General features: G+C 52.5%; 9 protein-coding genes across 9 annotated transcripts; 4 read left to right on the top strand and 5 right to left on the bottom strand.

Moving 5' to 3' along the window:
- Nucleotides 1-525: 525 nt before the first annotated feature.
- On the bottom strand, nt 526-2,034 carry UMAG_02157 (uncharacterized protein; the record flags this gene model as incomplete). Its single annotated transcript, XM_011390208.1, has 1 exon — nt 526-2,034. One exon carries the CDS (start codon nt 2,032-2,034, stop codon nt 526-528), a length of 1,509 nt encoding a protein of 502 aa, XP_011388510.1.
- A 1,723-nt stretch (nt 2,035-3,757) lies between these two features.
- Nucleotides 3,758-5,125, bottom strand: UMAG_02156 (uncharacterized protein; the record flags this gene model as incomplete). Its single annotated transcript, XM_011390207.1, has 1 exon — nt 3,758-5,125. One exon carries the CDS (start codon nt 5,123-5,125, stop codon nt 3,758-3,760), a length of 1,368 nt encoding a protein of 455 aa, XP_011388509.1.
- Nucleotides 5,126-5,643: 518 nt separating this feature from the next.
- On the top strand, nt 5,644-7,497 carry UMAG_10063 (tRNA (guanine-N2-)-methyltransferase; the record flags this gene model as incomplete). Its single annotated transcript, XM_011390488.1, has 1 exon — nt 5,644-7,497. The coding sequence occupies one exon, from the start codon at nt 5,644-5,646 to the stop codon at nt 7,495-7,497; it is 1,854 nt and encodes a 617-aa protein (XP_011388790.1).
- Nucleotides 7,498-10,295: 2,798 nt separating this feature from the next.
- UMAG_02154 (uncharacterized protein) lies at nt 10,296-11,966 on the top strand (the record flags this gene model as incomplete). The annotated part of the gene is made up of 1 exon (XM_011390206.1): nt 10,296-11,966. One exon carries the CDS (start codon nt 10,296-10,298, stop codon nt 11,964-11,966), a length of 1,671 nt encoding a protein of 556 aa, XP_011388508.1.
- A 1,220-nt stretch (nt 11,967-13,186) lies between these two features.
- Nucleotides 13,187-14,782, top strand: UMAG_10062 (uncharacterized protein; the record flags this gene model as incomplete). Its single annotated transcript, XM_011390487.1, has 1 exon — nt 13,187-14,782. One exon carries the CDS (start codon nt 13,187-13,189, stop codon nt 14,780-14,782), a length of 1,596 nt encoding a protein of 531 aa, XP_011388789.1.
- Nucleotides 14,783-16,067: 1,285 nt separating this feature from the next.
- Nucleotides 16,068-18,120, bottom strand: UMAG_02152 (uncharacterized protein; the record flags this gene model as incomplete). Its single annotated transcript, XM_011390205.1, has 3 exons — nt 16,068-17,168; nt 17,223-17,442; nt 17,567-18,120. The coding sequence occupies 3 exons, from the start codon at nt 18,118-18,120 to the stop codon at nt 16,068-16,070; spliced, it is 1,875 nt and encodes a 624-aa protein (XP_011388507.1).
- Nucleotides 18,121-18,802: 682 nt separating this feature from the next.
- Nucleotides 18,803-19,663, top strand: UMAG_02151 (uncharacterized protein; the record flags this gene model as incomplete). The annotated part of the gene is made up of 1 exon (XM_011390204.1): nt 18,803-19,663. One exon carries the CDS (start codon nt 18,803-18,805, stop codon nt 19,661-19,663), a length of 861 nt encoding a protein of 286 aa, XP_011388506.1.
- A 1,438-nt stretch (nt 19,664-21,101) lies between these two features.
- UMAG_02150 (putative xylitol dehydrogenase) lies at nt 21,102-22,265 on the bottom strand (the record flags this gene model as incomplete). The annotated part of the gene is made up of 1 exon (XM_011390203.1): nt 21,102-22,265. One exon carries the CDS (start codon nt 22,263-22,265, stop codon nt 21,102-21,104), a length of 1,164 nt encoding a protein of 387 aa, XP_011388505.1.
- A 584-nt stretch (nt 22,266-22,849) lies between these two features.
- Nucleotides 22,850-24,790, bottom strand: UMAG_02149 (uncharacterized protein; the record flags this gene model as incomplete). The annotated part of the gene is made up of 1 exon (XM_011390202.1): nt 22,850-24,790. The coding sequence occupies one exon, from the start codon at nt 24,788-24,790 to the stop codon at nt 22,850-22,852; it is 1,941 nt and encodes a 646-aa protein (XP_011388504.1).
- Between the last annotated feature and the right edge of the window lie 186 nt (nt 24,791-24,976).

The raw sequence follows: 24,976 nt of genomic DNA, 5'->3' as shown, positions 1-24,976 counted from the left end.
CGAAGCTGGGAACGTGCAAGGCGATCCTAATCACGAAGTAACAGCTTTTTTTTTTTTTTTTCTTTTGCCCCGAGGCGGTCGAAGCATCACCAGACAGCAATCACGAATCTTGCAGTCACAGTCGTGAGTCATGGATTCAACTCACAACTAACTCGTGACTTTAAGTTAATCAACGTTAAGTTAAATTGCAATGTGACAAGTGTCGAATTTTTCCCGCTCGTATACTCTCTGTGACTCTGCCTGCTGGTAGATCCTGTATCAGCGTTCTTGATTGTCCCGCTCTGAGCTCGATCTAAGACACACACGACAGTTGACCCTTCTCGAGGCTTTCTTTGGCAACTACACCGACGTGCAGAATCTCACTTGAGTTGAACGGTAATGCCCCCAACAGCCAATTCATGATCGAATGAACAGAACACCCTCACGCATCAGATCATCGCGAATGATCACATGTCACGATGGCAAGAGAGGAGTGCATTGATGAAGAAGTCAAGGCAAGCGAAACTACAGCCGGAGCTTGTAAACTTAGAAGGAGAAGTATGTAGTCAAATCAGTGACGCCTTGAGGGTCGTACTTTTTCTTGAGCGTAGAGAGACGGCCGAGGTTTGGACCGTACAGCTCCGAAGAAGGCGTCTCAGCGATGGCGTAGTTGGGGTAAAGGTAAAGATCGTCCAAGTTTTGACCTTCGCTCCTAGCCTGTGCCGAAATTTTGGCAGCTGAGGCTTTGATGGCGTTGCGCCAGAAGTTGTCCTCGGCAGGGTTGGTCCAGGCAAAGTAGAGGTTGAGCGGTAGAGCATTGGTGCTGTGAGGCCATGCGCCGTCCTTGGCGTATTGCGAGTAGGGAAGGAAGGGCTCAACGTCGTACGAGATCAGGGTCGCGCTGTGAAGAATGCCCTGTGTGCCGTAGAACTTGGACTCGCTAACGATCAAGTCGAGTAGGCTCTTGCTGTACTTTTGCAGTGATACCGTGTGGAACGCACCTCGCTGTCCGCTGTTGAGATCAGAGGGTGCACTCTTGACAAGGTCCAAAATGCTACGCGTCTTCCAGTCGTTGGTGAAGGTACGAGGCGCATCTTCGGCGGTGAACTGACGAAAAGCATCAGCAGGAGGCGTGGGTGCATCGTACAAGGCGAGTGCGATCACACCCGGCTGGCCCAAAAGAAAGTTGAAAGTAGGCAGCAGCGATGCCTTGGGGTCTTTGCTGTTTTCTGAGAAATCCAGAGTAGCGTTGACGACGGCGTCTACCTGGTCGGCGGTGTAGGTACGCAGACCACCCCAGACTTGGCCCTGAGGCACAGTCTTAAGCTTGAAGTTGTGGATAATACCAAATTTGTTACCGCCACCGCGAATCGCCCAGAAGAGGTCAGCGTTCTGCGACTCCGAAGCCGACGTAATGGTGCCGTCAGGTAGGACGAGATCAGCTGAAACCAGAGTGTCACCAGTGAGACCGTACTGGTTCGTCTTGTAGCTGTAGCCACCACCGCCGGTGATGAATCCACCGACGCCGACGCCCGAGACACGGCCGCCAACAACAGCAACGCCGGTGCCCTCGAGACCTTTGTAGACATCATCCCACACGTTGGCGGGTCCAACATCAACTGTGTTCTTATCATCGCTGAGAATGACTTGCTTAAAGTTGTTCATGCTGATATGCACACCGCTAGTGGATGAGAAGCCCTGGTTGGAAGCATGACCAGCCCCTCGGACAGCGTATCGAATTCGCCTGCTTCCGATCACCTTGATCGTTGACGAGATCTCGGCAGGCGAAGCTGGAACGGCAACACAGGTAGAGGTTTGCGTTGACGTGGTCATGTAGTGCTCGATCAGACTGTAGTAGGTCAAGTCGAGAGGGTAGACGACCTTGACCTTTGCAGCGGCGATCGCCTTGCATGCGTCAAGCTCGGTCGAGTTGACAAATCGCCTCTGCAGGTAGACTGGTGCTCTTCGGTCCAAGGCCGCTGACCAGTTGAAGAGGAAAGCCACAGCCACAGCGAGGCCAGACAGGAAGGGAAGTGCGACAAAGAGGTTCCGCATCTTGAGAAGGATCTGAACTGTGGAACACGATCGTTGAGACCAGGGAAAAAGAAGGAAGCGGATCTGGTACGGAGGAGACTCAACCATGTAGTATCTGGACTTATATTTATATCATGGTTCTCGAAGCCGATCATTTCAGAGGGTTCGCCTTCCAAGGACCAACCAATGGCATGCTGGGGCCGAGCACCGGCTGGCAACGTTTCGGCCTTTGACATCAGGTGTGAAATGAGATGGGCAGCTCGCACTGAGGACTCTGACGCTGCTTTCTGCGCCAGAACGCTCGACTCCGAAGTGGTCGGGGCTGCTTTCATTGTAGAGGTCAAAGTCACCTAGCTGTTTGAAACTCGAGACCTTCTCATACGGTGCTCGCCCACTATGTAGCGCCATTCGCAAATATTGTCGACGAGAGTAAGTTCCTGGAAATATGCGCTAACACACAACCAGCAGAGACCGTATGCGTTCGGCTAAGGGTCAAAGCACCCGGCTGAAAAACAGGTGGTATAAGCAAGCGAACTCGCAACTGCCCCGAATTCCGACGGCCTTGTATGGCGATTCTGTTGCTGTCAATGGGAAAACAGAGGTCACTGGAGAGTGGCTGGGGCGTAGGTCGATCGAGGCTAACTGCAAATCTTTGTTTGTGCCTTTGCTGCCGAAGGCGCCCCTTGCACGAACCGCGCAGACGGAAGCAAGCCCAGAAACCAGCAGAACAGCAACATGGGGGAGCCCATGCACTAGTACACGACAGGTGTGTCTCACAATCCTTAACGAAGGGCTTTTGCCCGCACCTGCATACAATGAGACCGCTTATGCATGATGGTTTGTTGCGTCAGAGCCCCCACCAATTAGCTTTGTCTGTTCATGACATTTCTGCTACTCCGCTGTGGCCTTGCTTTTTGGCGGAAGTTGTCTTGCTTGAGGATGGCAAGTCTGTGGGGAAGATGAATCGGTAGCTTTCTCAAGTTTGGCATAGAAAGCGAAGGCATTTGTCGAGCACCATGTTTCCATGCCCATTCCGCTTTTCTGTCAGATTTAGATCTGCATCTGTAATGGGAGGCTTGGCGGCCATCACCGCGTGTCGGCATGATTGTTTGTGGGGATTCGTGATTGAGCTAATTTGCGTTCCCACAGATGCAAGAGACGATGCAGCAAAGACCTAGCCGAACCGAAGTAGGAGTGGGGTTCGCTTCCTTCAGCGCCGCATGAGGCGAGCCGAATTCCGCGTGGTATTTCAAAGGTTGCGAGGCCACGGCGTCTTGATGTAACTTACTGACTGCAAACTGCATGCTGTCCTCTTAGCGGCATCTGACAAAGCATGGTCCTTGTTTCTGTTTTCGAAAAGGAGGCTTGTGAAAAATCTGGTGCGCACTTCAAATGTCAAAATCGTGAATTACCAGTCGTCGATTCACCTGTAAAAAATACACGTCATGCTGTGCGCCAATTCAGACTCAGAGTCGCGATCAGGAACGGGAATCTGCTGAACCATATGGCGTACAGCCTGGGAGCCGAAGATCTGATGTTGAAAGCGGCAGGTGCAAAGGGTGGTACATGAAATTGAGTATGCCGGCCTTGGCCAATGTGTGTGTTTCCCATCAGTTGGAATAACTGCTTGCCGTCGAGGTGGGATCACTGAACGCAATCCGTTTCGGAGATGGTTCACTTGCTAGCTGACTTTGCCCGGACGAGATTCAAGGAGGCAAAACAGAATTGTCTGCTGAGCTGATTTCTAGCTGTCTAGCTGCGCGGAGAAAGTCGATGGATCCACGCCGAGAGCTGCTGGCAAAGCGGGGTAAGCTGGCTTCGATGAGGCTGGAAAGGCGACATCGTTCAAAGCACCCACTGTTGCGGCTGCTGCTGCCTGGACCGACGTCCGAGATGGGCTTGAAAGTGACAAGGACGGATCCAACGGAATATGGGGGTCGATTTGGAATCCCTGCGGAATATCTGGACGCGGATTCGAGTCCGGTTGGTACCCATCTCGTAGATCAGTTGTGTCTATGCGCCGCTTTTTGGAGTTTGAACGCGAGCTGGGCTCTTGATCACCTCGCTCCATCCGGGCCGTTACAGACAATGAATGCGCTAAGCGCGGTGAGGAGGACGCGGCGGCCGCGCTGAAGATGGCTTTTTCCAGCCGAGCCACATGGTTCAAGCGGGTAAACTCATTCAAGCCAGTGGCTCGCCAGAAGGAAAGCAACTCTATCTTGTCGGTGTCACATTGCGTATAGAGCTGAGAGAAGCCTAGCTTGGATGCTTTGAGCTCAGCAACTCGGACGAGCCATCGACCAATGCCCTTTCGCCGCCACGCTGGATCGACGTGCAATTGGGCAAGATTGCAGATCTTGTCGATACTGCGATTAGCATAGCTGCGCCCCAGAGCTTGGTAGATCTCTGGTGTCCAGATGAGCGAGCGAAGTGCCGCTGCCGCAACGATGCTCGCATCACCATCTCGACTTTCGTTGTCTCCTCTGCATCTTACTACGAAAAGTCCACCGCGATTGCTGTGGGAATAGTGACTGTCATCAGGGTTGGCCAATGAGTCGATGTCGGCGGAGCTGCCGCCGTTGCTGGTTGAAATAAAGGAGCGTGCGGCCCGAACCATGCGATCGAGCGCTTGCTGGTTCGCTAGGGACGAGCGCTCGTCCACATCGACGTCGCTTTCGGAAGCCGAATCTTCACCTGCGGGTGTCGGATCATGGGTTGGGTCGTCGATATTGGAGACCTTGGAAGCTTCTTTCTTCCTGTAGCCGCCAGCCGCCTCTTTACCTCTTCTTTTCTTGCGCAAAGCGGTGGATGCCTGAGCACTCTTATCTACGTCATCCAGGAGCAACACCAGCTCGAGATGCGACAGATGTGCTGGTTGAAGCGCATCCAGCTGTTGCCTCTCTTGCTGTTTTAGCTTGTCAGCGTTGGTCTTGCGACCAGTGCTATACCTTTGCTCGAGACTTGCTCCTGTCTTGTACATTTTCAAATTGCGGAAAAAGGTGGCTCTCGACATGATGCCATGTTTCTCGATCGTGTCGGCGCTTATATCGCCCGCTTCGTACAGCTTACACAACGCCTCCTTGAGATCGGCGCCAATTTTTCGCCGTGGCATGATCGCTGTTCAGTGGCTTTCAGATTGCGGGTAGGAATAGAGATACCACGCTCGAGGCTGGTATCTGGCGCCTTGCGCCGAGTCCAGGGTAAACAACCCAGGGAAGATGGACTGGTACAAGAAAGAGCGTTAGATGGTCGAGGAGGATGTTCACCTGTCAAAGAATCGAAAAGGTCTCGTTGTAAGTAAGACGTTAGCGTGCATCTCACGCTAGATGAAAAATTGAATGATATTTCATTGCAACTTGGCGCAACTCTCAGCCGCCAATCGAGCTGTTAGGGTTCAGCTTAACGATTCGGCTCCGATGTTCTCACCGGAGATTTTTTTTTTTTTTTTTTTGGTTATCTGGGCCGATTTTTGAAAGCTTCGTGTTGAGAATTTTTCTTTTGGAGCTGGGCAGGGAACCTATATGATCAAACCTGGTCATTGACTAGCTTTTGCCTTGTACTCTCTCGTCAACGACACTGTACCAGCTGTCGTTGCAAAGCTTCAGCTCTCGTCGATCTTCCGCGCTGCACATGGTGACGTGTTTTCCTTCCGTCGAGGATCCTACCTCGATCGGACCGCTCTACATCCTGCATTTTGCAACGTCTAACCATACTTTTCGTCTGCCAGACTTCCTAGCTGCTGCCGAGTATCTCCGGATTCCGTTCGCTTTTGTCCCAACACCGGCACGACCAATCCTCGAGGAAAGTCGCAAATCTTATGATGCCACCGCCTCAGCTTCGTCTTCAAGCTATCGACCCGATCTTCGACGACCGTTTGCACTGGCGCACTTGCCAAATGATGAGGCTGCCATCAATTTGCTGCGCCGTTGTGTTTCACTTCGATCCATTTGGGCGCACTGGTCTCATGGAAGTACATACGAAGAGTTGCATGCTCGTAACCAACAAGAGTCGAGCCGTGTGCTTTGGGCGCCCTACGTAGAAGAAGCCGACTGCCCCTCATGGAAGGCACACGTGTTCTCGTACAGCTATACGATTAGCGACAAGCGTAAGATCGACATCATTCAGAGCTTCAGGTACATGGACTTGAAGGGACGTATTCAGCTCAAAAATCCGTCGATGCGATGGGGCGTCATGGAAGAATTTATTGCACAAGAGCTATGGCCAAGTCACCTTCGCGACGATCACCACAACTTTCCGGGAGCAGGCAAGGGCACGGACAAGGTTGATGGCCGAGAGGAGCTTGGCGACAAAGATCCCCGATTGGTGCAGATCTTTCTTGGAAGGCGCATCGATGTCAAAGCAGGCCCGCTCTACTCGGACCAGGCGACCGCGGCGGCACCTAGAAAATCGAGCGACCCTACGCAAGAGGGCCAGACTGGACTTGCCAGGGATCTGGTTGAGAAGCTCAACCTGAAAAAGCGGGTTTACATTGGTAACACGTCGATGGAGTCCGAAATGAGTCTGCTGATGGCGAGTATGGCGCTGGCTGGACCAGGCAAGTTGATCTACGATCCTTTTGCTGGAACCGGATCGATGCTCTATGCCAGTGCTGTTTACGGTGCAATGGCATTTGGCAGTGACATTGATGGCAGACCCATGCGCGGAAAGGAAAACATCGCCGATTCCAACAGCAAGACGGGCATAGTCAAGAGTGCTACACAGTACGGTATCCGAGATCACATCCTCGACACGGTGGTGTTCGACATGACTCAAAACCCATGGCGCAAGGATCTTCTTTTCCCAGTCGAGGATGAAAAGGTGCAACACAACGCCAAGCGATCTGTCGGTGTTGTCGATGGTATCGTTGCAGATCCGCCTTACGGTGTTCGGGCTGGTGCCAAGCGACTGGGCAAACGAGATCCGGAAAAGCAGAGAATGGAGGCCTTCTGGATGCCAGACGGTCTCGGCCCCGGAAAAGGCTGTTGGTCTCACGAACGCTCTGATTATGTGCCGCCGACGCGACCGTACCACTTGGAAGACCTTGTCAACGATCTGCTCGACTATGCCTACAGTCTGCTTTGTGACGGTGGTCGACTGGTGTTCTGGTTGCCATCCATGATCGACGCAGAAGACGAACAAGAGGACGATGGCGATGAGAAAGCAAGCTATGCCAAGTCCTCGGCCGCCATTGAAAGGTCGGTGAGCATTGATCTGCCGCAGCACCGGCGCAAAGCAGGTCAGGGACGCATGCGATTGATCCACTACTCGTTGCAGGACTTTGGACGGTGGGGACGTTGGCTCATTACCATGGAGAAGGTTTCGCCTGAGAATGATGTGGACGATGATGGCCTGCGCGAGTTGGAACAAAGGATGGGCGAGTTGGGCAAGAATAAGGACGAACGTGGAGTCTATCGAGCTGATCGAGACCCGCTCGAGTTCCGCAACAGGTACTACCTTCCTCGAGTGTCTAAGCCATCGCAGTGATGAGAATGATCAACGACCTTTCCGGTTGCTAGTGTTTTATTACGAGTGAGTAGACCTGGAAGGACCTCGATTGTGCGTGCCTATCTGCAAGACATTAAGACGACGCAAAGCCGAAGCAGTCACGAGTGTGAGTAACAGGGGCGTGGTTGTCTCGGAATCATGAGTGTGCAATTCTGTTTTGGCTGGTCAATCAATATGACGGGGATGGAGACGGAGCGGGTTCAGGTAAAGAAGCTCAACCTGTTCCGGAAGACGTACACGGCACACACAGCCAGTCTGTTTCATCATCAATGAAAGACGAGGCGGAGGAAGATGCGCCTGATGTGCTCAACTCGAAAGTAAGCTGATTGCCATGCAACGTATGCACCATGGCACGCCCGCCCACCCGAATCCACTATTGACCTTTCGAGTAGTTACCTGAGTCGCGTGGTTGACCCGCTTCCACTCACAGACTCCGACACATGGCCTCAGGTGGTAACCAGGCGGGACTTTGTTGAATGACACTTGTGACTCGTGTTTGCAGAGGGTCGCTTCGCAGCAACGAGCAGGCACAAAAAGTCGTGAGTGTCTGCGGAGACAGGAAGTTGTGAGTGCATTCACGATTCTTGATTTATTATACTCGTGACTGTAGTTCCTAAGTTACTTGAGATTGCACAACGTTAATATTAATAATTGCCAGTTGCCGATTCATGTTTGCCAAGCAACTCACGACTACGTGCTACCTCACCGGCTTTGTTTGCTCGGAATTGACACGGGGACTGGATTCGTGATTCTTCTGGTCTCGAACCACATTCTCCAAGTCTATCTCACAGTCGTGAAGAGCCTAAAGCCAAAAACACGAGAGAATTTTTTTAGGTCATCAGTCTGAATGTAGAAAAAGTTAACACAGCAAAAATTTCCAAATTTTGTCTTGCATCGCAGTCTGAAACTGTTATTTTTCACTGTCCTCCTTCAGGCACTAGGGCAGTCGTTGCAGTTTTATAATAAACAACGATTCGTGATTGTTGTTGAACACCACAAAAAAACACAGCAACCAGAGAGACCAACGACCGGGACACAAAAATTTATCACGAATGGTGGCAGCCGCTATCTTGCAGGCTCCTCCTGCCTTCATCTTGGTGCTTCGAGACGGCGATCCTGCAAATGTTCTCCATCCATTCTCAACCAATCAAGAATCTCGAGTTCGAGTGATCGTAACCCATCTTCACGCACAACTGCAGACAGCTCTTGCGTTCGTTGTCTTTCCCATTTTGCGCCGTTTGCATCTCCTCAATCCTTGGTCGCCTTCCCCGGTCAAGGCGGACTCATCACATTCATCGTTTCGTCCATCACCTTCCTTCTTCCCACCCTGGCACCGACTTGTGAATTTCCTCGACATCCTCAACTGCATCTCACCGTTTAAGGCATCGCAAAGCATAAGCTGTACCGCTCAGCGCGCATCTTCCGCCACCAAGCTTTTCAGCCAGCAACCAGGCCGTCCTGTATCTAAACCTAACCCGTAAGTTGATTCTTCTCTCGATCAAGGCGTTCTTCTCCGCGTTGCTCTCGCCCCTTCCTAGGTTTCACAGTTTCTGTTTCGATAATATTGTGATGATGTTATGTTGCGGCACCGAACGGGAAGTAGCCGGATGCAGCTCTATCTGCATACGGTCGTGTGACCCGGAGTTATACAGCGACTCTGACGTGCGTACGCAACCCGGCGCATCATGGGGTGCAGCCTGCTTCAGTGCGGCAGCTTGTGCTATCTTTGGCAGCACAAAAGCCTTGAGGGGCGGAAGCATTTTGCGTCTGTGCACCAAGCGGTGTGGGGTATGCGCAGAAGCCTCGTGTTGCCAACGCCGGTCATGTACAAACCAAGAGCCATGGGAGATCTCGAACGGGCCTGTCTGTTTGCCGTGTCTTGCATTGTGACCCCGGTTACAAGTAATCTGGCTCGTATGGTTGGATTCAGGCCGGGCCACAGGTTGGCCAGTCGCGAGTGAGTGCTTTTGGCTCGTCGCGAGTCGGGCCGCGGCAAATTTTGCTCAGAGGATTTTCTGGCTGTATGGTTGACCCATGGCACAATGGCACAAGTTCGGGTCAAATTCATTCCCAGAACGTTGAACCAATGCGCTTCTTGATCTCATCTTGTGTTTCAAAGCCGTTTTTGTGGTCTACCCTCGGCTGCTCCTCGCTCGTGTCTTCCGGATCACAGGGTTGGTCTGTACTGTAGTTGCTTGGAACAAGTGCGTTTATTCGGCCCATCCTACCGCGTCGCGTCGTCCGGACATGGGTCATCGATGTCTTGGTTGTCGCTATTCGTGCTTCTCTGGATGCATTCTTTTGCTTGGCCCTAGTGCTTAGCTCGCCACACCAGTCGTGAGTGTGCAAAGCCATGTGTAGCTGCAGAACACGGTACGCCGATGATCCGCTGTGGAAGGATCTGGTCTTTCAGCCGCGCTCCAGTGTCCCTCCGTCACTATGCCTCGATCGGTTGGGCCCTCCGCCTTCGCTTCTCATCGAGCGATTCTGTTTGAGCTTTGCCTTGCTTTGTGGAGATCGCTCTCTTCTCTCCTCTCCATTAGCCCCGCCCCAACCATCTACCCTAAAACTTTATTCCCCCCGCACCGTCTACTTCCTGGTCCTCTCGTCCCTGTCAAGTCTCTGCCTCGCCTCCTATGCTCACCAACAGTACCATTCGCTAACACTGCGTTCGATCCCTTCGACTATCTTTTTCTGTCTCGCTCGATCTGCGTCCACATGGTCTATCACGTCTTGATAGGCTAACGGATTAATCTCACTAGCGTCTCCGCATCATCATGCCGTCGTCGGTTTCCTCCAAATCCTCGAACGAGCTCAAGGCCGGAAAGGTCGCCGTTGCTAACGCCAATGAGAATGGCGCTCGCGTCAGCCATCAGCCGGCTGAGCTGATCAGCGAGGATGACGCCATTCTGGCTTCTCGTATGGGTCACAAGTCTGAGTTTGCGCGAGAATTCAAGAGCTTTTCCACCATATCGTACGCTTTCGCCATCATGGGTCTCGTCTCTTCGGTCGCTACGACTTTCAACAGTCCCTTCACCCTCGGCGGCCCAGCCTCGACTGTGTGGACCTGGTTCATTGGTTCCTGTCTCAACATGACGCTCGGTCTTTCCATTGCCGAGCTCGTCTCGGCGTACCCCTCGGCTGGTGGTCTCTACTCGGCTTCCGGTCTGCTTGTTCCTCGAAACCAGCGCGCGTTTGTTGCCTGGCTCACTGGATGGCTCAACTTCACCGGACAGATCGCTGGTATCGCTGGTACCGAGTACGGTCTTTCACAGATGATCTTTGCATGGGCCTTCGTCATTACCAATGGACGCTACGTGGCTACCACGGGCGCCACCGTCGGCCTGTACATCGGCCTGCTTGCGCTGCACGGCATCATCAACTGCTTTGGTATCAAAACGCTTGCCCGCCTTACGTCGTCGTACGTCATTGTCAACCTCGGCATCACTTTTATCATCATCATCGTTGTGCTCGCCAAGACTCCGCTCGATCAGATGCAATCAGCTTCGTACACCTTCACCGAGTTGAAGAACGGCAGCGGCTGGGGCAGCAACGCTCTTGCATTCTTCTTTGGTCTCTACTGCGTGCAATTCGTCATGACCGACTACGACGCGACCGCTCACATCTCGGAGGAGGTTTCGCGTGCTGCCATCGCCGCTCCGGTCGCCATTGTTGTTGCCGTCGCTGGTACTGGTGCCGTCGGGTGGGTGCTCAACATTGTCATGGTGCTTGTCAGCGGCGACGTTGCGACCCAGAATCCCACCACATGGCCCGGTGGACTTGCGTTCGCCCAGATTCTGTACCAGCGTGCGGGTAAGGTCGGTTTCCTCGTCATCTGGCCGTTTGTCTGCTCGGTCGCCTTCTTCGTTGTCACTACTGCGCTACAAGCCAACGCTCGATCGTTCTACGCCTTTTCGCGTGACAATGCTCTGCCCGATCGCGGACTCTTTGCCAGGGTGAACAAGCACACCGGTACCACAGTCAACGCTGTTTGGCTCGTCGTCATCCCCTGCATGGCTCTGGGCTGCCTCGCCTTTGCCTCGACTACGGCGGTTACGGCTATCTTTGCACTTGCTGCTCTCGGCATGGACAGCAGTTACCTCGTGCCCATTGTGGCGCGTTGGATCCATTGGGATCACCCAGACGTGCAGTTCCAGCCCGGTCCATTTTTCCTAGGACGCGGCCTGCTCGGCAAGACAGTCAACTTTATTGCTGTCCTCTGGACCATATTTGAGTGTGTCGTCCTTTCCATCCCCACGGTACAGCCTATCACCCAGTTCAACTTCAACTATTCGTGGGTCATCATGGTTGGTGTTCTGCTGATCGCCACAGTTTGGTTCGTCACCTACGCGCACAAGCACTACCAGGGGCCCCGCTCCACGCTCTCGCCCGAGCAGAAGGAGAAGCTCGGTGTCGTTTCGCGTGATGAGGAGGGCATCCATCACTAAGTCCTAAGCTGCTTGCTCGATCTCCTTTATGGCCAAACAACCACCTGGATCTGTTTTTTTTTCTTCTAGAAGGATTTCTCTCGCCGTGTTCGTTTTTTACGCTATGTTCGTGTTTTGGACGGTTTCCTGTTACAGTCTCATACCACAGTATATACGTTTCCTTGGCCCAATTAGAGAGAACAGCCTCAACGTTTCTTGCCCATATTTCACAGTGTGCGTCCTTACGTGCAGTGGCGTGTGATCAAGAGCATGCGATGCATTTTTCATGATTCCGAGGCCAACGATATCAGATCTGGGCAAGGCAAACTTGGTTGCTCCCGCTGCGCCTTCGATGGAACAAGACACGCAAGAACCACTCAAGAAATCACGATTTTTTGATTTTATTTTATTTCATACACCGACCCAAGCCTACGGAGGCCTATGCGGGAGTCAAGAATCAGAGGTACAGGTTGTAGATAGTGGGTCACGTGACGAGTCAAATTGCTGTGACCCTCTATCACGATTAATCATGTAGGTAACTGTAAGTAATCAAAGAGGAGGCGTGAGGATCGTGACGTGAGCGTGGGAAAAGCAGGTGGGTGTTAGATCAACCAGATACGATTTTGCTGGAGACACACGCACTGTGAGGTCATGGGCGCGATTTCTGCAGCCAAAACGTGCACGGTCGACGTAGGCAAATCATGAATCGCGAATCGTGAATGTTGCTTACTACCTATCGGAAGCTCTTCCGACGTTTGATTCCGCTCTAAGACTTGAGACACTCACGGCGACTCTTGCAGCTTCGATCTGAAGTCGTGAGTTTTGGTGCGGACTGATCCGTTAAAAGAGTGCCAGGCACAGGAGCTGAGCGGCAGTTGAGGGAGTCCAAGATCGATGACATTGGAGAATCGTACGTGCCCGCCAGCTTTCTTGCACGTGAGAAGCGTTACGGATTGTGGACGCCAAGACCTGGGCGTATCGATCTTGCGGTGATTCCGACTAGCAATCGCGAATCGTGCCGTGAATCACGAAATCAAGTGTGCTGCTGTTGCTGATTCGGTAGCTTCCCTTGGGCGTGCTTTGAGGTGTGTGTTGAACTCGTTTGAATCACCGTGTTCACCTTGATCGACAGCAGGTCCATTTTTAAATGGCACCCTCTTTCCTTCTCCTCTCCAACAACCGCTTTGTCACCAACTTCGTAGAGACCAAGTCTTCCCTTGGTCCGTTGACGCTTGTTCAACATGGCAGCTGCAACTGCTCATAATTTTGGGCTCTCTGCCCTCGTCAGCTACCTCTACCAGTGGATTCAAATCCTCATCGCGTACGCGTTTGCGCCCAAGCTTCCCTCACAACAAGTGAAGCAGAAACCACTTGGTCATGTAGCCGTGATCGGTGCCGGTATCACCGGTATCTCTACTGCCTCTCACCTCATCGGACACGGCTTCGAAGTCACCATCTTCGACCAAGCTGAAGAAATCGGCGGCATCTGGTCGCGCGTCAATTCCACCTCGGGACTTCAGATCAGCTCCATCATGTATCGCTTCCACCCTGCAGTCAAGTGGACTCAGGCCTATCCGCATAGAGATGAGATTCTGAAGAACACGCAAAAGATCTGGAAGATGTACGAACTTGACAAGCGTACCCATCTTGGTTTCAAGGTGGAAAACGTCACCAGGCACTCTTCGTCGACGGATCCTCATGAGCACGGACATGCTCGATGGGTGATTAACGGCAACGAAAACGAGGTGTTTGACGGTATCGTTGTCAGCACCGGTACCTGTGGAAAGCCAAAGAAGATGGACCTCCCTGGAGAGGAAAAATTCAAGGGCAAGATTGTTCACTCTTCACAGCTCGATGGCCTTGACTGCAAGGGCAAAAAGGTGTTGATTGTGGGAGGCGGAGCCAGTGGTATCGAGGCGCTCGAACTGGCTGTTGCACAGGGTGCCGATAGACCCACCATCCTGGCTCGCAGCGACAAATGGATCATCCCACGCAATACCATCATCAACTGTGCGCTTGCACTGCAGCCGTTTGGGCGCGAGACTTGGCTGTCGTTTATCCCCGAGTTTCTGCTCAAGAAGCTGCACTACCGTGATCTCGAGCAAAAGATGGCGCCCACAAAAGGCTTCTACACAGAAACACCCATCGTCAACACCAGCGCTCTGCGACACATCCGCAAAGGTGAAGCCGACTACCAGCGTGGTGATGTGCTCGATCTGGACGAAAGCGGGATCCACTTCAACTTGCGCAAGCGTGGCCAGAAAAAAGGCTCGGACGGCAAGAAAATCCACTACGAAGCCGACATCATTGTCGTCGCTACTGGCTTCGAGGTGCCTTCGATTGATTTCCTGCCCCAGGACTTGTTCCCAGAGGACTATGTTCGACCCAACATGTACCTTCAGGTGTTCCCCATCGAGGACTGCTCCGTTCTGTGCACCAACTCGACCTTCCGCAACGCTGTCGGTACAGTCGGCCATATCCACATTGGCATCATGGCACGTACGCTAATGCTGTTCCTGATGGACAAATCCACCCGTCCCAAACCGCGCGACATGCGTCTCTGGGTGGACATGATTCGCTTCATCAAGGACCGCGCTCCTGGTGGCCAGCTCGACTTCTTCACTTACATGGAGCTGTGTATCTGGCTTATCTCTTTCCTCTTCTTCCGCTTCAACCGTCTCTACTACTTTTTCTTTGTCAGCTTCGGCTGGGGATTCTGGAGCAGAGAGGACAAAGCGGACAAATCGGGCACCCTGGTCGGAGAGCCCAAATTCCACCTCAGTATCAGTAAGCTTATTGGAAAAGGCCCCACCGCTCAATTCCTCAGGGACAATTGACGACCGCAAGATTCAAAGCGACTGTAGAAGACTCAATCCACTTTAAGCTCTTGTCTACTGTTTCGACTTTTGGCTTCTTCTTTCCCACATGACTGTTTGCATGCTTAGTTTTCTATTGGCTACAGAGGCTCGCAATTTGGCTATCGTTTCGATTGGACTCGGCTCGAATGACGGTGGCGCCATTGGGGAAAGAGTTGGTAACCTGCTTTGAATGGACGATCAAGCGTCTGCTCCAAAATCTCGAACGTCTCCAGGCTATTCCACCTGCTGTGGATGCTCATGCCCAGAACGGTATCGTTATCGTTGCGAGCTAGTCACTCTTTGAGCGTGTCGCTGGCACAGTGCTTTCACGTGCAATCGTGAATCACGAATTGCAAACCCATACTCTGAAGTCTGAATCGCCATTTACTTTCCCTTTTCGAGTCTACGATAAAGTGAAGAGCGTGAGCAGCGAACATGAGTGTGATTGCTTGTTTGCGTGTAGCGGGCAAAAAGCCAGACGATCGGATGAGGACATGTGACCTCAGCTCAAGTACGCTTAATCAGCATGATCTATGGCAAGTCGGGACCAACGAAACCACTTTTGGTAGCAACCGAATTTAACCCGAGGCCCTGAATATATTAGAATGTCCCAGTATCTGAGCTCTCATTTTCACGCCATGCCGGTGACATATTCCACAAACGAGGTGCCCAAAGGCTGCTTGAGGCGGTCAAAAAGTAGATTGCAAGATGAAAGTGAGGAGCTAAACACTGAAACCAAGCGTGACCAGGCTTAGTGACCAGGCTTTGTCGCAGGCGGAGCTTGTGTGATTCGTGATTTGTGATTCGTGATAGATGGCGGTGGTGGTGCGAGAGAAGAAATACAGACGCGAGACACTGAGAGCAACTCGTCTCTGTTACTCTCCGTTCGTCGTTGTCTCTGTATCTGTGCACACGCTGTCTTCACGCCGCTGTGCTTTTTCTTTGCAAGTATCAGCTCTCACTTCTTCCCCGATCCCGTCATCTTTCTACTCTCATATCTCACTTGTTTGCTATTGAGCATTACAGCGGCCCAACACTCCACCCCAAGACTCAATGGAGAGGTAACACAGACCTTCTGTCTACCAGGTGTACCCGTTCCGGGCCGGACGCACCCTGCCCTTTCTCTGCTCACTGAATCGACGTGGTTTTGTCGTGTCCGATATTTGACTCCGTTGACGGTAGTTGCCTCACGACTTTCAGACTCTTCTTCTTTTGTTCATTGCTCGTGTTCTCGTTCTCGGAATTGATCGATTATTTCATTGACTCAGAGCTGTTTGAGACCATAAACCTGTCTGTGCTGCTGACCATGGGTGTGAATCGGAACCAAGACGAGCTGAGAAACCATAGCGACGACTGGTACAACCAAATCTTCCAGATAGCCGTCCAAAGTAGCGAAATGAATGTTCATCTCGTCCAACAATTCGCCACAACGTACTTCATAGCCGAACGCTTCCTGCCTTGAGAGCATCTTGAGCTTCCGAATGTGCATAAACCCCTCTGAGACCGCCGCGGTTCCAGGTCCGTTCAAATGCAATACCTTTTCAAAGAGCCACAGAATCTGTACTGCCGTTACCGTCTGATCCTTCAATTTGACCATACCAAAACAGTCCGCCTTGTTCTTCCTTGCTTCCGCCGCGCAGCCTGAAAACCGAATCTCGGTCGGGTACCCGTACTGACTGACTGAGTGCAGGAAAATCGCATCCATTCGCAGGCTAACATCACGCGAGGAGGCATGAATATCGTGAGGCACGACAAAGCGGCCCGGAAAGCATTTACCTGGTCCGTTGAGGTATGTGAGAAGGTGGAGGTAAGTGTCGCGCTCCATGATGGTCTTGGTGAGCCGAGTCGGGGGCGGCAGTTCTTCGAACTCGTTTTGGTTCTTGACATATCCGAGCAGTGTCTCTCGAAAGAAGGTGTCGTTAGACTGGCTGAGAAGATGCTGAAGATTCGAGCGACTGATGACTTTTCGCATGATCGTGAGCTCGACCTGACCGTATTTATGGCCTGAAGTCTTGATCTTGCTCAAGGTACCCTTGTATCGCTCAAAGGGAAGGCTGGAGAAGTTCTTTGGAGCTCCAAAGAGGCGGATGGCGTCGGGAATATGCTCTGCAATGTGATTGCTCAAGACGATCCAGCCTTTGCCAAGCAGAGCTGCTGCCTTGCTGTTGTAGAGAAGGATGTACTTGTGCAAGCGCTGCACATCATCCTCGCTGAAGTCCGACTCGAGCATGTCCACAATACAAGAAAGAAGCAGACCAAGTTCGAATATGATCTTGACCGATTTGGGCCCTGGCTTCAGCTCCTTTTCCTCCGTGAGTCCCTTGGGCACAAAGTCGATGTGCTCGTTCTCGTCTTGGCGAAGCGTCTTATCTCAAAGCTGGAGCATCACGAACGGCAGAAGGCAGCGAAATAGTGTGACCCAATCTTCGGCGCATGGTGTCCCTCCTGACGTAAGAGCCATCCGATAGTCTGGGCGCTTGATGCTGGTCGGAAGGATAGCGCGGGCCATGACCTTTTGAGCCTCTTTGAGCTTCTTGCCGAGGTTGTTACAGCCTTCAATGAGGAAGAGGTGCCAGAAACGACGGCCGCAAATCCCAACATACACGGTATGCATTGGATCGGGTGGACTATTGAGCATCCTGTCAAAGTACCGCAGGCTCTGGATGATCGTGTTGCTGGCTACGGCCTTTTCTTGAGCGCAAGATGACTGAGGTGAAGAATGTGAGCAGGAGGGACGCCACGTCACTCGACAAGGAGGTGTACCCCATCATAAAGGCGACGAAAACATGTGATTTCCAAACCCAGCTGTCGACGTTTCGCTGTTGCGCATCATTCGTGCCCAGACTGGTCTTCGACTCGGCTTTGGTAAAGAGTTGCTCCGCAATACTGGCGACTTCAATCATGCCAATATCGTCGTCATCCTCCTCGCTGTCGAAATCATCCTCGAATGTTGACTCATCCGGCGCAAAAGCTTCCTCGCGGGTGCTGTCTTCGTGCGTCTCAGCCGGTTCGAGCATTGGCAGCGTTGCACCCGAGACGGTTGTGGTGGGAAAATCGCTTGTATAGCTTTTCGTGCCAGCCCAGGAGAGGAGGTGACGTTTCGCGAGAAGCTCATAGAGAAGCTGCGAAGGCGAGGGCTCGGGAGGGCGTTGCCTTCTTCGACGAGGGTTAGGGAGACCGCTCGTCGAGCTCGAGGCGGCTGGAGCTGAGCCATACCTACGCTGATGCGCTCTATATGTTGAACTTTTGACCTCGATGCCGTTTTCACCGCCAGCCTCTGTGCAGCGATAGCAGCGGCAACGGCGAGTCAAAGGCATGGTATACAGACGGGTGATGCAGAGTATGTATTAGCGAGGAAGGCCCAAGCGCTCGAGAAGAGAGTCGACAGTCGCTATACGCGCGTCTGGAGGTGGCGAGGTGCGGTGCGTTGGCCTGGTCAGGGTTGCAGGCCTAAAAGTGGATGATCCGCTCAGCAGTGTGGGTGCTGCGGTGTCAGTATGGATTCGGACTGGTTCGAATACGTCGATTCACGGCCGAAGGCGCATATGGCAGTAATGTAGTTTATTATTGCACTATCCAATTCGAGTGATAACGGCTGATAGTGATTGTCGAAAACAGACGATACCAAAGGGTAAGTGTGATGATGGTTACAGTCACGAGTTACGAGTGGATGGCCAAGTGACAGTCGTCAAGTGTCAACTAAATACGATTCGTGATTCAGTTCAATCCAGCTTGTGTCCTGTCTAAACCGCGTGCGCGCATTTACCAACTCAGCGTAATTCACGATTCATGATTCACACGTCAGGGTCCACTCAAGACTCACAATTCACCCTCGTGACTAAGCGCCCCGACCATCTCGAGTCTTTGATAAACTCAGTGCCTTACCTCCACTTGTGTCTTGGCTAGATATCTGTCTTGGACGAATCGTCTCTCATCCTTCTTAGCCATATTGGCCGTCAACCTTTTCGATCGACCCGGGCATTCTCAAATTCCGCAAGCATGTCAACTAAGCTCACGTTGCAATCTGCGTACCCTTTGTTGGGCGAGTCGGGCGTCGAGATGCCCGTTCTGGGTTTTGGTGTGTACAAGAGCCCAGCCGAGGTGACGGAACGATCGGTGACAACGGCGCTCAAGTCTGGATATCGTCACATCGACAGCGCCCAGTACTATGAAAACGAAAAGCAAGTTGGAAATGCTGTGCGAGCTTGGTGCCTCGAAACGCACTCTTCTCGACGAGACGTGTTCGTCACCACCAAGATCATCGCACCAGGCAAGACCAAGGAGGACACGCTCGAGTCGCTCCGTGAGTCGGTTTCAAAAATCAATCTGGATGGCTACGTGGACTGCTTCCTCATCCACACCCCCACATCCGGCCCTGAGGGGCGCAAACACCTCTGGGAAGCACTCAAGGAGCTCCAGTCGGAAGGCAAAGTCATCACCATTGGTGTTAGCAACTACGGAGTCAAGCATCTCCAAGAACTCGTCGACCGCCAACAAACGCCAGCGGTCAACCAGATCGAGATTCACCCTTGGTGTCAGCAGCGACCCATTGTCGAGTTTTGCAAGAGGCACAAGATCGTACTGCAGGCATATTGCCCGATCGTACGAGCTCAACACGCCAATGACGCCGACGTGCTCGAGATTGCTGCTAAACACAAGGTGGACTGGTCGCAGGTGCTGTTGCGCTGGTCGTTGCAAAAGGGCTTCGTGCCGCTGCCCAAGTCAGACACGCCGTCGCGCATTGCGTCCAACGCCGACATCTTTGGGTTCGAGCTGGATGAGGATGATATGAAGAAGCTAGATGCGAAGGATCAGGGCGCTAAAGGTGCCGTTGCGCCCAACCCTGTTGACTGCGAGTGATCGTTCGCCTTTGGTGTACACAGGAAAAGCCTCCAGTGGGATAGTACATTCAACATGAATCAATTATAATCCGTGATCAGGGAGATGGTTTGTTATTGTCGCAAAGGAGTACGACTTCCCAAGTCGCTCACAGCTGTCCACTGTCAGCGTGCTGCGGACGGAGTGTAAAATTCCGAGACGGTCTGAAGCAGTTTTCCCAAAAAAAAAAAAAAAAAAAAAATAAAAAAAGCCGGAGCGGGAATCGTGGACGTGATGCAGAATAGCAGCTGTCAAGCAAAATCGTAAATGCCTTGCAGCCGGAAAGTCTTAGCAAACCAAGGATCGTTGCACACTTCGAGCCTTGGTCCGCTGTGCACGTTGCGTCTTTGAGAAACTGAATCATCATACTCAGGACCAGGCTCTCGCTCCAGTCGCTCCAACGTAAGCGGCTGAGGCAGTGTTTAGGAAGGAGATGAGAACTAAAGAGGAGCACAAAGGGAAGGTCTAAGCACGCGAATCGGGGTCCGAGGCGGTGCTTGCCAAGCATTTGAATCTCGCGACGCTCGATGGGTCCTGGACCTCTGCTGTTTCAGTCACAGAGTGTGTCTCTATGGTTTCGATCAGGCTGATGATTCACACTTCCCATGCCACGCGTCCGTGTGTTTTCCTATCAGTCATCACACATTTCGGAAACGCAAGAAACTGATGAGGAATAGTGACTCGAAGCAGCCACGAGACTACTTCACTGATGCTAGCATCTCAGCCCTTCCCTTCTGGTTCTAATCGCTGCTCATTCAGTCTGTAGGAGTGCGTGGCTATCAGCCACCACGAAGGCCTTTTGTGCAACCTCTTTGACGATGTCGTTGGCAGCCTTCAGCCAACTTCATGCCGAATGCATCGCACCAGGATTACTCGACGCTGAGCTACAACATTTTGCTCTACTGATTGTTCAAGAAAACGCCCGCTTGTGCCAGCGCCAGTGCTACCAAGAGCGGTACGAACACAGCAACCAAAGACGCTAGATCGTTCAGCGCTGCGGCATCAATGTGCGAGAGTGGCATGATGGCAGCTGCTGCAAGTATGACTCTTGTATTTGGCGTAGGGTTGCTCTAAGATGCAACTATGGACTCTTCTTCGTAGCTCGTAACTTGAACCGGATTGCACTGTAGAAGCTGTGCTAGTCAAGAGGCTGCTTAACTGAGCCGACTGACTCACTTGGACCGTTTGCATTCGAATGATTGTACAAGCATCCGATGTTTGCTCAGCATAGGTTAGTTTGACACTTGGTACTTGGCAGCCAAATTGTGATGGTTCTCACGCGAGGGGTGACAAAATCGAATCACGAATGAGGGGCGCCGAATGCTGAACATAACAAGCGACTCGTGACCGTTCGTTCATACAAGATATGTAAGATTGCTTGGCTCGAAATTCGGGATGGCCTGACTGCGTGTCCTTGCTTTCACTGTTTGCCCTCGCCCTGGCTAATCTGAACCTTGATTGCTGTCTTTCCGTCCTCACCGACACCTTTTGTTGTGGTCTCAAACGCCTTGACAGCGTCCTTGAAGAGGAAACGATGGGTGACCATCTTGGTGACGTCGATGGCGCCGGTGCTGACAAGGTTGATCGAGGTTTTGTAGGTGCCAGCTCCGTAGCGGAAGGAGCCAGTGACGTTGATCTCCTTGACGCAGACACGCGTGATGGGGAATTCGACTTCAGATCTGCCCATACCGACCTGGACAAAGCGACCCTGTGGTCGAAGGGCCTGGATGCCCATGTTGATGCAGGGCTCAGCACCGGTACACTCGAGTACGAGGTCGAAGCCTTCGCGTGCTGCTACATCGTCACCGAGCGAGCTGATGAGGTGCTGTGCATTGCGTGCGGCTGTTTCGGCCTTGGTTTCGCCCTCCTGGGGCAGCGAAGGCTTGAAAGTAGAAGTGGCACACCACTCTTTAGCGAACTCGAGCTTGCTTTCCACCACATCAACGACCACCACTCGTTTAGCAGAGTAGGCCTTGCAGACGGCAGCGTTGAGCAGACCAATGGGACCAGCACCGAAAACGAGGACGTTCTCCATAGCCTTGACCTGACCGCGCATACCAGCCGAGTAGACAGCTACGGAAAGAGGCTCCATGAGGGAAGCCTCCTCGAGAGACATGTGATCGGGCACATGGTGCGCAAACGAGCTCTGGATGTTGTAATATGTGCACAGCGTCCCATCGTAAGGGGGTGTAGCAGCGAACTCAAGATGGGCACATTGATTGTACATGCCGTTCAGGCAGACCTGGCACGATCGGCAAGGAACGCCAGGCTCGAGAGCAACGCGATCGCCGACCTTGTGCGTGGTGACACCCTCTCCGACGGCAGTGACGATGCCGCTCGACTCGTGACCGAGCACCATGGGCTTGCGAACCACAAAGTCACCGATACGACCATGGTGAAGGTAGTGACAGTCGGAAGCGCACAGACCAGTTTGACGGATGTTGACTTGCACCTGACCAGGCTTGGGCGCAACGATGGGGCGTTCTTCGAACGAGACTTTCTCGATCTCTTGCAACACGAATGAGACGTTGCGCTCGGCAGGTTCGGTAGCGAGCGAGTTGTTGGGAGCGACTTTTCCTGGCATATTGGACGTGAGTGAGGACGATTCGAATAAGATGTGACAGAGAATGTGTCTGTGAAGTGAAAGAGGGGAAGGGTTAGTCTCGAGAAGGAGACGGCTGGGCTGAGCTCTATGGGAGATTGGGCAACCCCGGCAGAGAATCAAGGGCGTACCTGCGAGTGACAAACGCCAATCACGACTGCTTCAGAATGAATGGGGTTGCGTACAAAAGTCGTGAGTGTGCTCCTTTCTTCTTGACGCTCAACAGCGCGATTCGTGATTTGTGTGTCGTATGCAGCCGCTCCAACTTGCGACTTTCAGCACGGTCCACGGCCAAAACAAACCCAACGTAAGATTGCCGGTCATTCCGTTCATTCCAAAATTTTCTCGGTCGGTCGGCAATCTTATTTCGCCGCTCCATTGGACCCCACACACCGGCAAACTGATGACTGTGCTCACGCTCGTTTGAATCTGTGCGTGATGGTTCGGACCTTGAAAATCGACTCTTGACTGAGTTGGGCTAACTTATTGCTGTGATGCAACTACATCTGTTTTCGATTCGTTGATCACCCTACAGCCTCGACGGATGCTATTGGTGATCAGTTTTACTAGATTGGTTCAAACGTGATGACTAGGTCATCGACAACGCTATCGAGCGCCAACAGGAGGTGTTTGGGAACATCGGCATCGGCGACCGACACTTCCAAGCGGCGCAAACGGGTACAATCTGGAGCGTCTTTGAGACGAGGGGATTCCGAATTTTCGGCTGGCACCGTTGCGTTCACCGACCTCGAGCCTCTCTGAAACGGGGTAACCACTTGTACGTGCTTGATTGGTCGAGTTACAAGCTCAGTAGCCATCTGCCTTGCAGTCTCCCAGGCGTGTCCAGTTCGCAGATATTCGCGAGCCAGGAGAGCGGAGGTCAGCATGGTCAAATCTGTGCGCCATACTTTTACGATCAAGGTGTGCAATTTTGGAAATGGGACAGAGAGACCCGAAGTTGCGTTCTGAGGTGCCAGAAGCGTGACAAGTTCGGATTCGGTCAAGGCTAAGCCCAGGTCGAGCCACTCCAGATCGTGAAGGCCACTCATGGCTCGGCATATCTGGCTATGAGCTCGACTGAAGTCGAACGGCCGAATTTGTAATTTGCGCAGTTTCGGGCTGGTTGTCAGCATTCGGGCTAGCTCTGTTGCACCCTCGGCCTCTATACCATTATATATGATCTGAAAATCGAGCAGGTTCGGACAGGTGAGCTTGATCGGAAATTCCGAGCTAAGCTGGAAGCTTGCTAACCTCTTCAGCTTCGGAAACGTCGCTGCGACGGGTTGCGACAGCAGAGACCCCGATGGAAAGCTGTGACAATAAACCCATTCTTCAAGGTGCTCGATTAAGCCTCGGACCATCTGCTCGTGGTCAAAACTCGTGTGATGCAATTGCTTGACAAACACGAAAGGGTTGTGTCCCTTCAAGACGCGCAACTTGTGAAAGTGCCTGCTGAGCTCGCAAGGGAACCAGTTCTCGTCGACGCTGAATTCTTCAAGGAAGAAACGCTCTGCTCCTTTTTCTTCGACGGACTCGTCGACGGTGGGTATGTGCCAAGACATATCCGAATCAAATCGCGACAAGGGCATGGATCTGCCCCTGGGAGAGGAAAGCACAAGGCATTTCAGCTGAGGACAGTGGCGGTACAATTCGTCGTATGATGCCTTGTGATCGTTACAGGGGATCTGTATGCGATGCAGGCTTTTCGAAAATGCTCGCAAAAGTCGGTAGACCTGTTTGAGAAACGGGAATGGAAAGATGTCCTCGAAAATGATGGTTTGGAGTGCGTAGTTGGCTCTCTGCACGCGCATAATGATGTAGAGCAACAGATCTTCGGCTTTCTGTGGACCCAGTTTCTTGCCAATCTTGTTGAGCGTGATTGAACTCCAAAGACAGGAAGCCGAGGTTAAAGTATGACGCCATGAGCTACATACCTGGCTCATCAATGTTCGGTCGGGCATGTCAAGGTACAGCGCCACCTCAACCAGAATCTCGTTGGGAAGACGCTCGACAAGGCAACGTTCGGTACCGGAGAGTTTGCGCCGATGCTTGTCGATCCTCCGCAGCCACAGCGCCCTGGTGGCTGAATCATACTTAGAGCATAGAGACTGCGCCCTGTTGAGACAGCTGAACGCCTGTGCCTTATGACCGGTGCTACCCAGCAGAGTCGCAGCTCGAAGGTAAGCAGCAGTATCTTCGGGATCTAACTTCAGGGCAGCCTTTGCGTCCTTGAGCGCCAATTCGTGTAGATTCTGTTGATGATAAGTATGCGACCGAGCCCACAGGAGATTCTTGCGAGACTTGATGACTGCTTTGCTGGGTGCCATCTCTTCGGATTTTGCGTTGAGAGCTTCTGTAGCCAGAGCAATTAGCTCTTCGTGATCGGAGGTGTCAAGAGCTAATGCAACTTCCTTTTCGGCCATCGCCAGTCGCGCCTCGAGCGGATCTGCCTGTCGCTCTCGCCTGCTTGGTCCTGCTTGGACCAGCACATTGGCTGTATCCGACATGCGTAGGAAGCGTTGATGATAACTTGAGGCCTAGTCACTGCCAGTCAAAATCTGATCCCGCCTTCTGTTGATGCCGTTGTGTTGAACGGGAAAGTGACAGTTCAACTTTCGTGAGTTCCTTAGGGGTCCAAGAACATTGTTCATATCGCGAGAAAGCTGTGGTGTGTGTGGCGTCGAAAGTGTGTG

This window comes from Mycosarcoma maydis, chromosome 5 (genome assembly GCF_000328475.2).
Source record: "Mycosarcoma maydis chromosome 5, whole genome shotgun sequence".
Taxonomy (NCBI): domain Eukaryota; kingdom Fungi; phylum Basidiomycota; class Ustilaginomycetes; order Ustilaginales; genus Mycosarcoma; species Mycosarcoma maydis.
This window is presented reverse-complemented; position numbering and strand designations above follow the sequence as displayed.